This window comes from Amia ocellicauda, chromosome 12 (genome assembly GCF_036373705.1).
Source record: "Amia ocellicauda isolate fAmiCal2 chromosome 12, fAmiCal2.hap1, whole genome shotgun sequence".
NCBI classification, from domain to species: Eukaryota; Metazoa; Chordata; class Actinopteri; order Amiiformes; family Amiidae; genus Amia; species Amia ocellicauda.
Window position 1 is genome coordinate 13,743,197 of NC_089861.1, and position 15,310 is coordinate 13,758,506.

The 15,310-nt window shown below is 38.3% G+C and overlaps 1 protein-coding gene across 6 annotated transcripts in view; it reads right to left on the reverse strand.

Annotated features, from left to right (window-relative positions):
- inpp4b (inositol polyphosphate-4-phosphatase type II B) overlaps positions 1-15,310 on the reverse strand; it is a 451,889-nt gene that overhangs the window by 189,833 nt on the left and 246,746 nt on the right. For 4 of the 6 annotated variants that reach the window (XM_066718396.1, XM_066718397.1, XM_066718401.1 and 1 more), the window contains exons 7-8: positions 6,147-6,265; positions 3,156-3,272 (exon numbers count right to left, since the gene is read on the reverse strand). In XM_066718396.1, the coding sequence (XP_066574493.1) occupies positions 3,156-3,272; positions 6,147-6,265 (236 nt within the window). Of the gene's footprint in view, positions 1-3,155; positions 3,273-4,611; positions 4,796-5,628; positions 5,930-6,146; positions 6,266-15,310 lie in introns of those variants that run through there. The other 2 variants (XM_066718398.1, XM_066718399.1) reach the window with 2 other exon arrangements.

Sequence of the window (15,310 nt, forward strand, 5' to 3'; positions counted from 1 at the left end):
CTCAGCATAATAATAAAAAAATCCCTAAATAATATAAGCGACAATATTGAATTGTGTCATTCAAGGAAGTTAAGTTAGTTACTTTCAAACTAATTCCGCAACAAATCACCTAAAATCAGGAGATCTTTTAACATGTATGCACAGGCCTCTACATAGAAATACATAGTAAGTATATATATTATAGAGATTCTGATGTCTCGCTAAGGGGTCTTTTACAAATTCTACTGGTGCCCCAGATGGTCAGCCCGCTACTGTTCTAAGTTTCTTTTGACAGAATAATGACAATGTCACTTCCACTAAGGCTCTGTTAACATTTGACATGCAGTGAGTCGTACTAGCATCTTGTATTTGTTTGAGTCGTCCAGTTTATAATCAGTTGCAATCAGAACTGCAGATGAATACATTAGTACATTTCAAATCCTTCAAAATGGAGCTCCAGGAAGCAAAAAAAATAAATAAAGAATAGAGAGACAAACAATTCTGAAAACAAACAAGGAAACGAAGGAAATGAGTCATGATTTTGTCATTTACGATGGGGAGGGTGTTGGAAGTCATTGAAAGAGCTTTAAGCTTTACTACAAATATTTAGAGGAATACTGCAATATACTCCAGCTGTGAAATAAAAATAAATAAATAATTCGCATATATACTGAGTGTGTTAACTGCCCTTATAGTTCCTTCTTGTTTAGGTTGACATTAATGAACAAGAAAGATAGCAAGCATTCTCCCAAGTGTATACCATTTATAAATAAATAATTCCTTTTAATAATAACTACCTCCTTAAGCAAGTACATAATTAACAGAGTAACGACTGTTTTTTAAATTAATTTCTAAACATACATCTTCAATGCTTTGTTATCATTGCTTCCTGTAGCTTCGACTTTGATCTCTGTTTCTTCAGATAACTTCTAAGTCACAACTAAGTGACGACACTGCTGCAATACTTAAAGTGGAAAGAAAAGTAAAAATGTAATTTTGCCTACAGCAAACTCGACGCAATAAATTTTTCAAATATATCTAGAGATCTTAGAAAATCCCAAAACAGATATTTTCAGCATCTTCTCTCATTATTAAAATTAGCTTGAAAGGGAGGCATGTTTTAAATAAATAAATCAATACATAAATGAATAAATAAAAAGGCTCTGACATCCACACACAAGGGGGTTTTCTCTTAAGAGCGATTTCCATCAAAAGTGAAGTACAGGTAAATAATGATGTATCATTTATTGTTAAAAGTTCAGTAAAAGGGTAATGCTTTAGAGTTATTGTTATTTTATTTTATTCTTTCACATACATGCTTTCCAAGGTGCTGATGGATTGCATAGGCTGGATTGTAATAAAATAACAGCTCAAACTTATTGTAAGCCATTGCTTTCAGTGGTATACCTTAACATAAAATGTGCATGTTACTCTGTGCATTTCAAATTCATGCTTTGCTCTGAAAACAAACAAACCTTGTCATGTCATGTAAACAAAGTTCTCCCAAAATGTATCTGATAGTGTTCTCCATCTGAAGAAGTGCCCTGTGTTTTCCAAAAGACATATGTGGAACTTTAACAGGTTCATTGTGTAAAAAGAGAAGAATGTCCTTTTCAAATCAAATCTGATTCAGGTTTCAATACATTTACATTTTTAAAAAGTGTCATGTCATGTAAACATATTGACTATGATTTCTAGATATAAGCCAGAAGTGAAGGTGCTCTGATAAACAAATAATTTACAATGTTACCTATACTTCTATGACAGTGATGTATTAACATGTTTAATTTTTTTAAATCAGACCCAAGGCACAGAATACATCCTCAGAACTTATAAATGTTTTGCATGTTTACTTCTTGTGAATAGTTTTTGTGTTTGTGTTTTGTTTAGGCTTATTTGTGTACAGCCTATATCTTTAAAGTGGCAAGAGAGGAATTAATATAACCTTGTCAAATTCTTTGAAGTGTCTTCTGGCTCTGTTCTAGAACAATGGATCATTATTGGGCTACTCACGTACAATACAATCAGGAACTTTAAATTGTTAAATTGTTTTTGGGAGAAATAATTTTTCATTTTGGGGTTTTTGGAGAATCTTTCTTTTAATGTATTTCAAATGTTCTCTCTCTCTCTCTCTCATATATATAAATATATATATATATATATATATATATATACACACACAATATATATATATATATATAGCATTAATAACTCATAGTCCAAAAGCTTTTTGAAAGGTCAAAGCTAGAAAATAGAAAAAAAAAGGAATGTGACTCACTGTATATTTAAGACCTGAGAATCAAGAAACACGTGATCTAAATCTACAGCCACCTTATTTTCTGAGTTTTCCTAAACAAGAGAAAGCCTGCAACCTCATTTAAACCTGAGGAAACTATTTAAGGTGCTCCTCTCCAGTGAAATGTCTGTATTTACAAAGCGTAATTAAGAAAAGAGATTAGCTCTCTAGAGTTTATCCTTAATAAAAGAAAAAGTGCTGAAGCACATGAGATACATCATGCTCTATTTTAATGAGATAAAAAATGGAGTCTCTGCATACCTTAGGCTGCATACATAGGCTTTCCTGTAGCTTGCAAACCTGCTGATAGGCTCATTTATTTTATGAATTGCTTACCACAGTTAATAGGAGGCCAATTGCTCTCTTCACATGAGGCAAAATACTAACCGAGCTGCCATGCTGTTTAAGCTGTGTTTATGAGTATTGCTGTGCAGATCTTTAACATACAACAGAGCCCGTACTCATTCATATTGCATTACAATCAACAAAGGTGCCAACCTGACCATGCAAACCTTATATCTGATACTGCTTATTATGTGCTTCTCCTGGGAATGAAGGCTAAGATGTCACCAAAACTTTCTCCAACCTGCCTTTCACCACACTTTTTTCGTTTGAACAAGCTGCTACAAGTTTCCATGAGATTGAAAGACAACATCAATGATTCGAAGGCAGGTTTTGGACCAGTCTACGCCAAAGACATATCAACGACTCTTCCTTCCACATCACACTGAGAAATCCCTCCAACTCACCAACACATTACACACTAATTAGCACTACAGTAACTACATGCAACACTATTTCCTACATTCAGTTTGCCTCCTGCCCCTTTAAAAAAACAAATAATAATTTAAGTAAAACAGAAAAGACTGCATATACTCACAGTTTCTTGTGATTTATCTTTCACATCATAGACCGTTAGCTTGACCCGAGTTTCCTCACAAATGGCGTATTCTGGAGGGAAGGTCACACCAGTCAGAAACAGTGGGTCTCTTGTTCCCTGTGTGCCAAAAGGAAAACAGCCCTGTGAGACTAAGGTAACAGCTGCATGCAGTCTTAGCGCAGCGGCGTGTCCTTAGGCAGCAGCAGGAGATAAGAAGCCCCTTCTCCGTCCCTGGGTCTCATCAAAACAGCCTCTAATGGTAGGAGTGCCATAGCAGACTGGGTAGTAGGGGCGCATGAATTTAATCAGCCTAAAAACATAAATAAATTACATTTCCTCAGCATGCCAGGGGTAGCTCAGGAGTCTGGAAGGCTGCAGTTAATGCCCTCATGTGGCCTTGTCCTCATTTGTCAGCGCACTTAATAACCTGTTGTGATAAACTGTGTAAGTTCAAAGCCGCTCTGTTTACACGTGGGGCTTCCTTTTCCTGTGCAGTCTGTGTGTTTTCACTGCAGTGAATCTGGTGAAATGCAGGGAGGCAAGGGAGTTCAAGGAAGAAGCATAGTAATGAGTGTTGATTAAATCACAGGGGGAAAAAGGGGTTTCAGAATCACTGACCGAGGACCATAAACATCCTCGCTGCAATTGACTAACAGCAGGAACACTTGCAACGATGGCAAAACCTGGACAACTTTACTGAAACTAAACTCGGAGTGAAAAATCAGCAGAAGTATATGAACCCGCTCAGACAAGACAAAATAAATAAAGAGAAGTATTTTACTTCAAACTTTTCTCAGCTGACCATTGTACAATCTGCAAATACATTGGGCATTCTGTCATACAACCCTGTATCTCTGTGTATTTCATTCTGCTGTCAAGATCATAACATATCAGTGCAGTTAAGGTAAAGGGACTGGGCAGAATGCATTCATTAATTGGTTATTTCTTATTTAAGTAACTTAAGCATTATCATTTGAGCAAGTTAGACAATGTCCATATGCTTCCATAGCTTATTGGATTTATTTCAGTCAGAAAGTCAGGCTGCTCCATTAATTTGGACTGGCACGGCAGGCAACATCTGTAACCCATTGTCCCACAGCTTATGGTCATATTTCACCACCAAGTATACAATAGTTTCACATTACCAGAAATGCACTGGGTGAATAATTTCCTATTTTCATATTGCTACTACAATTTAAAAATTAAAATTAAATAACTAAATACATGAATACAAATTATTACTGGACTTTGCTGGACAACACTAGTTAAAGACAAACATTTCTGAAAGGCAGGTTGTAATTTCATTATTTTGCATAAGGTGCAGGAAGGCCTTCGGGTGATTTATGGCCACAATGACAGTTAAAGAAGCTGCTAAAGAACACTTTAAAAACAGACACATCATGATTCGCAGAAAGTTAAAAACCTTAGTTTCGTTATACTAATATTTTCCACTTACCAGCATGTTTGGGAACCAAAACTAATATCAGTAAGATAAAAAGCAATACATTCAGTGGCAGTTCAGGCATCTGCAAGGTTTACAAAGCAGCACGGACCAGCACAGTCCTGTTGTCTCTCTCCTTAATCCAGTGGAAGCAGCTGTGAATGCCGAGGGGCTACGGTGATTCGTTTTGGTTACAAGACATTTTAAGCAGGGGGCTGGGATGGAAAACGGATTAAAACCCTCAAACATGAAGATGAAATTACTTTCTTCCCGCGTTTTCCCTTGAATTGTGGGCCACATTTGTGGAGCAGCACAAGTCACATTTTCCCACAGACATTGGAACCTGTCCAATGCTAACATTTTCTTTTTCCTTTCGCTGCACCAAACCCTCCCTATTACAGGCCTCCAGTACTGTGCCTGTACAGCCTCATGTCTCATTGCCACCATTAAAGCAACCTACACATTTCTGGGGAAAGATCTGGGTTACTCAAATGAAACAGGGTAATTCTAGCAACAGGAAATGAATGGACTCTAGACAGGGTAATCTGTTCAGCTCACTGCTCCATATACATTCATGGAAGATGTAGAGACAAGCAGTGAGTGCTAGGTCTAAGACACAGTCTAAATCGGGGGGGGAGCAGCAGTTCAAATCCCAGCTGATGGATTAGTAGTCTGCAGGGGATTAAGCGATCACAATGAACAAATGGCAACATGTCTTTGTCATGATTCATAGTCACACTTCGGAAGAACTGAAACAGAAGATTGCTTTAAAATGCAAGCACTGCTAATTTTTAATTACATCAATGCATAATGTAACATCATATTGTTTTTTTACTTTCAAATGCATTCAAGTGCTTTAATCATCTCAGAACAATCTGTTTTGTTATTGTGGTATAAAGATTACTGTCTGCTTAGCCAAGCATACAAATGTCTAGCAGATATGAATCTTAGACTTGCAATGTTCAGATGGATCACAGGAGAGCATTCAGCGGTACATTTAGGAACAATGTCCACAACGAGACTTATACATACCCTCTTTCTGAGTGTAGGTAAACATGACCACATCTTACTTGGCAAAGCCCCAGGACTTCAGCTTCCGTGGCAGAAGTAAAAACACTTTCATACGGAAAGAGACGCAACACAGCTGCCCATTTAAAGAAGGATCCCAGGCACAGGGAGCCTCAGCACTCAAACATGCAGGAGTCCCACTTCACACGGCATGGTCTCCCAGCATTTTTTAAGTTCAATTTTAAATGAAAACACACTTGAAAAATCTGGGGGAAATAGAACTCTCTTTGTGTGCTCCTAAGAGTCGGTATGTCTGCTTGGCAAAAAAAAAAAAAAAACTGAGAAAGGAAACTCTTTGTGGAAGACAAGTTTAATCATGACAGGAGAGCTGTTGCCAGGCAGTGATTAATATACTTAGGTATTCCTAAAAGGGGAAAAGAACAGCTGATTGAATAACACTTGTTGTCTACATATCACCTCTAAACCAGGCTTGGTGTAAAATACAACAGCATTTTCCAGGAGAAAACAGAAGACAGACTCACCTCTACTATTTCAGTGTTGGAGTAAGCTGTCAGGCTCTGCTCTTGTGTGTTTATTACAGCAACCTGCACCACAGCGTTGGGCTTCCTTTCTCTGGCCGGGGCAGCAAGCTCCCTGCATGCTGAAAGACAAGCAATATCAGGAAGACATCAGCAAAAAGCAAGAGTAACGGTGAGAGCGCTGACACCGGAGAGGGAGAGCAGCAGATTCTGCAGTAACCCTGCAGCTCAGCTGTGGGGGGGGGGACTCTGTGATCCAGCAGCAGAGGAAGTCTCTTGGAAGTATCTTTACAGAAGTAGGAAGTCACATGCCGTGGACCTAAAAGGAGTTTTCATTTCCACTACCCACATTTGCAGCTAATGCAGGCGCATTCTCTGCCAGGCTCTCTCATAAAGTGCCATTTTTAGTTTTCTTTCCTTTTCTGCACCGAGTCGGTTCTTGGTCCCTGAGGTTTCCTATAACAGGAAAAGGTAACTGCCTGGCTTCAGTTGTGGCATTAAAGGAAACATACTGTTTCCTTTCAATGTCAAATGTCTCAAATGGAATTCTGTGTCCTTACACACACACATACAGCGCCCTGCAAAAGTATTCAGACCCTTCCTTTGGTGTCTAACTTTGTGAAGTTATAAAATGATGCATACACTTTTTTTTTTGCTTTATCTTTATTCAAAACTTGCTAAAGTTGAAGACTTCTATGTGTAAGATAAGTTAAAGTAAATGTCAGCAAAAACTGAAAACTAAAAATAAAACAATGAAACTCAATATTCGGTGGAAGTACCTTGGGCAGCAATTGCAGGCGCGTGTCTATTTGGGAATGTCTCTACCGACTTTGCACACGAGCTTGGTGCAATGTTTGCCAATTCATCTTGACAGATTCACTCAAGCTCTTTCAAGTTGCTTGGTGATCGCTTACAGACAGCAGTTTTCAAGTCTGTACACAGATTCTGAATAGTCAGAACTTTGACTGGGCCAAAGATTTTCACTTTCTTATTCTTAAGCCACTTTTCCTGACCAGTGTTTTTTAATGATTTTATCACTGGCTTGCTTTGAAAGCTCCTTGCTCTTCGTGGTTGAGTCTTGGCTTGAAATTCACTACCTGACCAGAAAACCACACAGAGACAGGTGTTTGTATCCTGAAACTATGAGAACCACTATTATTGCATACAGACAGGGTATTTATTCACGTCTATCTTTCAAAATGATGATGGAAAACAGTACTGTATTTCAGCAACCTCCACATCTATCTTAACCACAAGCACCAACACAAAGTCAAGAATGCAGACAATGAATGCAAGGTTCAAAGTTCAGTGCGGGCAGAATCCATCAGCATTGACATTCAAAATAAACTGCAATCCTCAATCTCTTCCTCTTCCATGTTAAAAGAACACATGTAAAATGGCAACTATTATGTAGGTTGTATTTTAAAAACATAAACTTACTCAAAGCTTGTCAGACAAATATACATGTCTAAGTGATACATGTTAGACGTTTTAATATGATTCCTCTGATAGATTGTTTTTGGCTGGTGATCGTCAAACTATTGCCTCCTTTGCCCAATTGCCCTGCTGTTTTTGCAATTAAGCAATTCAAAGAGAGAGGACTTCTCTTGTAAATCCCTAATTAAGCAGTCCAATCTTGGCTTGATTCCACTACTGCTAGATACCTGCTTCTAACTTGTAATTGCAGGCAGCTGAGCTTTGAAAGAGTCAGAAAAAATTCAGTGGGAATAATGCCACCCGTTCTGAAACTCAAAGGGCAGGTTTTCCGTCTTGTAATCTTCATTAATCCCTCTGTAGATTTTGCTAGAAGGTACCAGAGATGGGAAACTAGGCAACAAATCCTGCTCTAGCCCCTGGTGTGAGAAAAAGACACAAACAATAATAATTAAATGAAAGCGCTTGTGTCTTGTGAGATTTTAGTTTCCGTCCGACAACTATGCAACTAAAAGCCATATATAATAAGAGGAAAATAATAAAAGAGTTGAATGGAAAATCTTTTTCAAACCAGCCACAACATCCTTTCCATTTCATGAGACAGAAGCATAAATCCCCATCCTCTAAACATGACCTGTTTCCTGCACTGAACTTTAAACGGTTTTAAATTATTCATAGAATAATGGTGATCTTTAAAAAGATGACCTATGAACGCTATATTCTAAACATCTCTTAGCACCTTGCGTTTAAATGTCAAGGCTCCCACTGCAATATGTTACATATTGTGGCATAAACTGTAAGGTAACATGGATCGCAAGGTCATAACACTCATATTGTAATAAATCACAACCTATAAATTATCCAAACAAATCAGCCATTTCAATTCACACCATAAGCCTTTATCTATAAAAATAAAGATAAAGTGCCAAACACCAGCATTATTGAAAAACTTCAGCAGATAGGACATATTTTTAAGCCACTGTTTGTTCATCTAACACGTGATTCAAAGAAAGATTACATTATTTAAACAGAACTTTCAAAGAATGAGTTGATATTGATGACTCACTAACATCAGCAGCTATAAGGCGTACAAAACATAAGGACTTTCTCACTAGCAAGAGCGTCATTTCCTTAGAGAGCCGTGCAGCTACTCAGATCATCAGGTATCTGTAAATCCACACAGTAAAACCCTGTTACCATTGTGTGCTTTCCTTAACCTACTGACTGCTCCAAGGCTGGCAACTGGACATGTCCAAGAGTTAACCTTGCTTTCTGAACACATTAACAGATGGGATTCAGACAAAACCAAACTAGGTCTTATACAATCAAGGTTTTTTTAACAGGTCAATACTTCACCATGAGTTCCCTAGCTAATATTAGTCACAGCCACCAGTACAATGAGTTCTGTTTTCTTTACTTTATATTTCTTAGTAGTGATCTATGATTATTACACTCTGATCACAGAGCAAACGAACATCTCATTGAGAAAAGATGGAGGAAACGAGAATGCGAAAATATGTAGTGAGCTAATTCAGTAAGGTTAAAGTAGTAAAGTTATTAGGCTGAAACAAGTCTCAGGAAACATTTCGATTTTTATGAAAGACATTCAATTTTTTTGTGAAATCTATACCTTTAAAATATTATATTATACTTATCTATGATTTTAAGATCATATTTGCTTAAATGCAATAAAAACTAGACACTAATTTAAGCTAAAGTAACAAAAGCAAATGAAAATGGGTATCATTATGCAAAAGTACAATTCAAGTGCCAACAGGAGCTACTGTGCACAATATGAATTGTTTTACCTGTGATGATAAATGTATAAAAACTTAAAATCATTATTAATAATGTTAGCGATAGTAGCAGTAGCAATATTATAAGTAACAATAATGCAACCATTTGAGAAAATTGCTTTAATTATCTTGTTTTGCCTCAGGCCTTTTGAAACAAATACATTCTCCTTTAACATAACAACTTCAGCACTTTTATTATCATAATAATTTATAATTTGTCCCAGTTTAGGGGGGAATAAAAACAGAATACCTCAGTTATGCCTCATTGTTTAGAATTTCAATTGATTTTGCGACCACACATTTTCTATTCTACAGGTACTGTTATTGAATAAATCATTAAATTGCAACACATACATAAAATCAGCATATGTTTTGTAGACGTGTTGTAGCTTTAAAGCTAAAATATGAAGACACACTGAGTGTCACTGATACATATTGACATAGAGCATGTTTTCCCCCACTTTTTTATACACAGTTCAAGACATGGACAATAAAAGAGTCTATTCATTTCCATTTCTGCTGCAGGATTATAAGGAGGATCCATTAAATCCAACATTTCAGTTAGCAATCATGTGTCAGGAGGATGCTGCCATGCAATGTACATGCCTTGGAGCTTCATTCATAGCAGGTGAATGATAAGCTGCTTGATAACCCCTAGAGCTTGAAGAAAGCCTCTTGTACAACCACGCAAAAATGTGTGCTTCTCAACTGTGCTTGCTACATCATTTCCCTACTCCAAATGCGAGAAATAAGCCAAGCACAACTCAGTTAATGATCTATATAACTTACTGTGCTGGTTCCTTCAAATAGTTCTGCATCCAGAATTGTTGCTAAAAATGCAACAAACTACTGCGGGCTAATGTACGACCTCTCTTCATATCTGAGAATGCACTGGGGATCCAGTGTAGCCAGGGAGGAAATACAGGAATTTTAACTATGCCAGCCTCGGTCCTCTGAGGACTCTGTTCTGATCATATAAAATGCTCTTTGCTTTCCTCCCAAAAATCAGTTCTACAACCTCTGCTTCATTAATGAGCACTCTTTTAAAATGTGAGCACAAAGGACCTCCCCAAAGATGTGTTTAAGACGAAGGGATTTGAAAGGTGGAACAATGAAAAACTCACTGAATCTAATCCAGATCCTTTGTCTGCAGTTAATCTCTCTTAAATCAGAAATCAGACAAACGGCAGATGCAATAAATGATCAGAAGATAATTTAGAATGATATGTACATGATTTTAACTCCACCGAGAGAAAAAATGAAAAAGATAGTATGGTTATGGTACCTTAAAAAACTAACCTTTAGTGATGGATGGCAGCTTGTTCTATTGATTTTGATTATATAATTTATGATGGATGAAATGCAATATTTTGACATAGAAAAAAAACCATTCAAAAATATTCACAAATAAATGTATTTGATCAATACTATACCATGTCAAGTTTGAAATGGGAAGAATACACATACCAGCTCTTTCTAGGCTGAAGCTTAAAACAGACAATGCAATCCAGAATACCTTACAAGTAGGGCTGGGCGATATGACTTAAAAATGATCTCTATCTCGATAACTTTTGGAAGTTTGGGCGATACACGATATATACCTCGATGTGCCTTGTTTTTATCCAATCAAGCTACAAAATAAGACCAAAGACATTTAAACAAGTCTTTATTTAATCATTAAATATGCAAAACTAACAAATACTACATGCAGGCTGTCATGGTAAATATATGCAGAATGCAATATATAACAGTGCAAGTGTTATGTGATTACTATTACGTGTGTTATGTTATGGGATACTGTGAGGATAAAAAGTATTTGATCCACTTCTGATTTTGTATGTTTGCCCACTGACAAAGAAATGATCAGTCTATAATTTTAATGGTTGGTGTATTTTAAAAGTGAGAGACAGAATAACAACAACAAAATCCAGAAAAACGCATTTTGAAAAAGTTATAAATTGATTTGCATGTTAATGAGGGAAATAAGTATTTGATCCCCTATCAATCAGCAAGATTTCTGGCTCCCAGGTGTCTTTTATACAGGTAATGAGCTGAGATAAGGAGCATTCTCTTAAAGGGAGTGCTCCTAATCTCAGCTCGTTACCTGTATAAAAGACACCTGTCCACAGAAGCAATCAATCAATCAGATTCCAAACTCTCCACCATGGCCAAGACCAAAGAGCTGTCCAAGGATGTCAGGGACAAGATTGTAGACCTACACAAGGCTGGAATGGGCTACAAGACCATCGCCAAGCAGCTTGGTGAGAAGGTGACAACAGTTGGTGCGATTATTTGCAAATGGAAGAAACACAAAATAACTGTCAGTCTCCCTCGGTCTGGGGCTCCATGCAAGATCTCACCTCGTGGAGTTTCAATGATCATGAGAACAGTGAGGAATCAGCCCAGAACTACACGGGAGGATCTTGTTAATGATCTCAAGGCAGCTGGGACCATAGTCACCAAGAAAACAATTGGTAACACACTACGCCGTGAAGGACTGAAATCCTGCAGCGCCCGCAAGGTCCCCCTGCTCAAGAAAGCACATGTACAGGCTCGTCTGAAGTTCGCCAATGAACATCTGAATGATTCAGAGGAGAACTGGGTGAAAGTGTTGTGGTCAGATGAGACCAAAATCGAGCTCTTTGGTATCAACTCAACTCGCTGTGTTTGGAGGAGGAGGAATGGCCCCAAGAACACCATCCCCACCGTCAAACATGGAGGTGGAAACATTATGCTTTGGGGTGTTTTTCAGCTAAGGGGACAGGACAACTGCACCACATCAAAGGGACGATGGACGGGGCCATGTACCGTCAAATCTTGGGTGAGAACCTCCTTCCCTCAGCCAGGGCATTGAAAATGGGTCGTGGATGGGTATTCCAGCATGACAATGACCCAAAACACACAGCCAAGGCAAGAAAGGAGTGGCTCAAGAAGAAGCACATTAGGGTCCTGGAGTGGCCTAGCCAGTCTCCAGACCTTAGTCCCATAGAAAATCTGTGGAGGGAGCTGAAGGTTCGAGTTGCCAAACGTCACCCTCGAAACCTTAATGACTTGGAGAGGATCTGCAAAGAGGAGTGGGACAAAATCCCTCCTGAGATGTGTGCAAACCTGGTGGCCAACTACAAGAAACGTCTGACCTCTGGGATTCCCAACAAGGGTTTTGCCACCAAGTACTAAGTCGAAGGGGTCAAATACTTATTTCCCTCATTAACATGCAAATCAATTTATAACTTTTTTGAAATGCGTTTTTCTGGATTTTTTTGTTGTTATTTTGTCTCACACTGTTAAAATACATCTACCATTAAAATTATAGACTGATCATTTCTTTGTCAGTGGGCAAACGTACAAAATCAGCAGGGGATCAAATACTTTTTTCCCTCACTGTATATATATATATATACACACACATACACTCACCTAAAGGATTATTAGGAACACCTGTTCAATTTCTCATTAATGCAATTATCTAACCAACCAATCACATGGCAGTTGCTTCAATATATTTAGGGGTGTGGTCCTGGTCAAGACAATCTCCTGAACTCCAAACTGAATGTCTGAATGGGAAAGAAAGGTGATTTAAGCAATTTTGAGCGTGGCATGGTTGTTGGTGCCAGACGGGCCGGTCTGAGTATTTCACAATCTGCTCAGTTACTGGGATTTTCACACACAACCATTTCTAGGGTTTACAAAGAATGGTGTGAAAAGGGAAAAACATCCAGTATGCGGCAGTCCTGTGGGCGAAAATGCCTTGTTGATGCTAGAGGTCAGAGGAGAATGGGCCGACTGATTCAAGCTGATAGAAGAGCAACTTTGACTGAAATAACCACTCGTTACAACCGAGGTATGCAGCAAAGCATTTGTGAAGCCACAACACGTACAACCTTGAGGCGGATGGGCTACAACAGCAGAAGACCCCACCGGGTACCACTCATCTCCACTACAAATAGGAAAAAGAGGCTACAATTTGCACAAGCTCACCAAAATTGGACAGTTGAAGACTGGAAAAATGTTGCCTGGTCTGATGAGTCTCGATTTCTGTTGAGACATTCAGATGGTAGAGTCAGAATTTGGCGTAAACAGAATGAGAATATGGATCCATCATGCCTTGTTACCACTGTGCAGGCTGGTGGTGGTGGTGTAATGGTGTGGGGGATGTTTTCTTGGCACACTTTAGGCCCCTTAGTGCCAATTGGGCATCGTTTAAATGCCACGGCCTACCTGAGCATTGTTTCTGACCATGTCCATCCCTTTATGACCACCATGTACCCATCCTCTGATGGCTACTTCCAGCAGGATAATGCACCATGTCACAAAGGTCGAATCATTTCAAATTGGTTTCTTGAACATGACAATGAGTTCACTGTACTAAACTGGCCCCCACAGTCACCAGATCTCAACCCAATAGAGCATCTTTGGGATGTGGTGGAACGGGAGCTTCGTGCCCTGGATGTGCATCCCACAAATCTCCATCAACTGCAAGATGCTATCCTATCAATATGGGCCAACATTTCTAAAGAATGCTTTCAGCACCTTGTTGAATCAATGCCATGTAGAATTAAGGCAGTTCTGAAGGCGAAAGGGGGTCAAACGCAGTATTAGTATGGTGTTCCTAATAATCCTTTAGGTGAGTGTACATACATACATATACACATGATTTACTGTCACATAACAATAACACAAGTAATAGTAATCACACAACACATGCGCTGTAAAAAGGTACAGATTCAGTTATATTTACCACAGTCGGGTTTATAGTGGCGCATTAACATCTGCAAGACAGAGACATTTCTCCTCTGACTGTCGCGTCTCGATTCTACTAACCGGTACAGAACGTGTTAATACTAAATAGTTTTATTATTATTATTATTATTATTATTATTATTATTATTATTATTATAATAATAATAATAATAATAATAATAATAATAATAATAATAATAATAATAAAAGCTGTTATACCACTTCACCATCTAATGAAACTTTCTGCATCTGTTTGCATTGCTTTACAATTTATTAAAATGCAAACAAACTATTATTCTTTAATTTTATACAAATGATATCAGTCTAAATTAGCGGGGGTGGGGGTGCCTGCAGATCGAATCCAGCCGGCGAGGAGAGCGGGCGGACCGTGTGCGCTTGCGCATTACAGTATCTCTTGGTTGTGTTGGTTATTGTGTGTCAGGTCTCTCTCCTCATGTCTGTCTGTGTTTCTGATGCTCATTTCTTGCTGCATCCGACACGTGTGGAAGAACCGGGAAGAACGCAAAGCGTCCAAATGACGAAAAATACTGCCGTAAAGAGTGCGATTTGCGACACCACGATATAAACGATAGAGCATAATATGAAACGATAGACGTTTTTCTATCGTCATACGATATATATCGTCATATCGCACAGCCCTACTTACTATTATCCCATTTGAGAATACACTGCAGTGGTCAAAACCTTCTTTCAAAAAACTGAAGGTAAAAACTTAAAACATCTCTCTATAGAAAACAACATAAATACAGCAACAGGGACATGTAGTTTATTTCACAAACCATTTGGGACCACTTCATCTGTTCAAACAGTAGGAAGACTAAAGGAAGTTAAAAAAAAACTAAGCAATTCCTTATATTATCAGAGACTAAGTAAAAAACAGAGGTGGGCATAGATGGGTCAGAAGACTAGTCAAAGATGTTTTTGTCAGTCAGACACTATAAGGGTCTTCATTTTTTTGTATTATTATTATTGATTGGTTATCCTGCTGGTGTCTCTATAGTCACTCCAGTTCAGGTCCAGTCCAGTTTGGGTTCACGAACGATTGATATGCATAACAATAATATATAATATTCATATTTTTATCTTATAGAGCGAGTTGCTATTGCTGAGTGAGAGGATTCGCACACATACGGCTTCTCTTGCATGTGAGAAGGCAAGAGATGCAATTCCACCTGC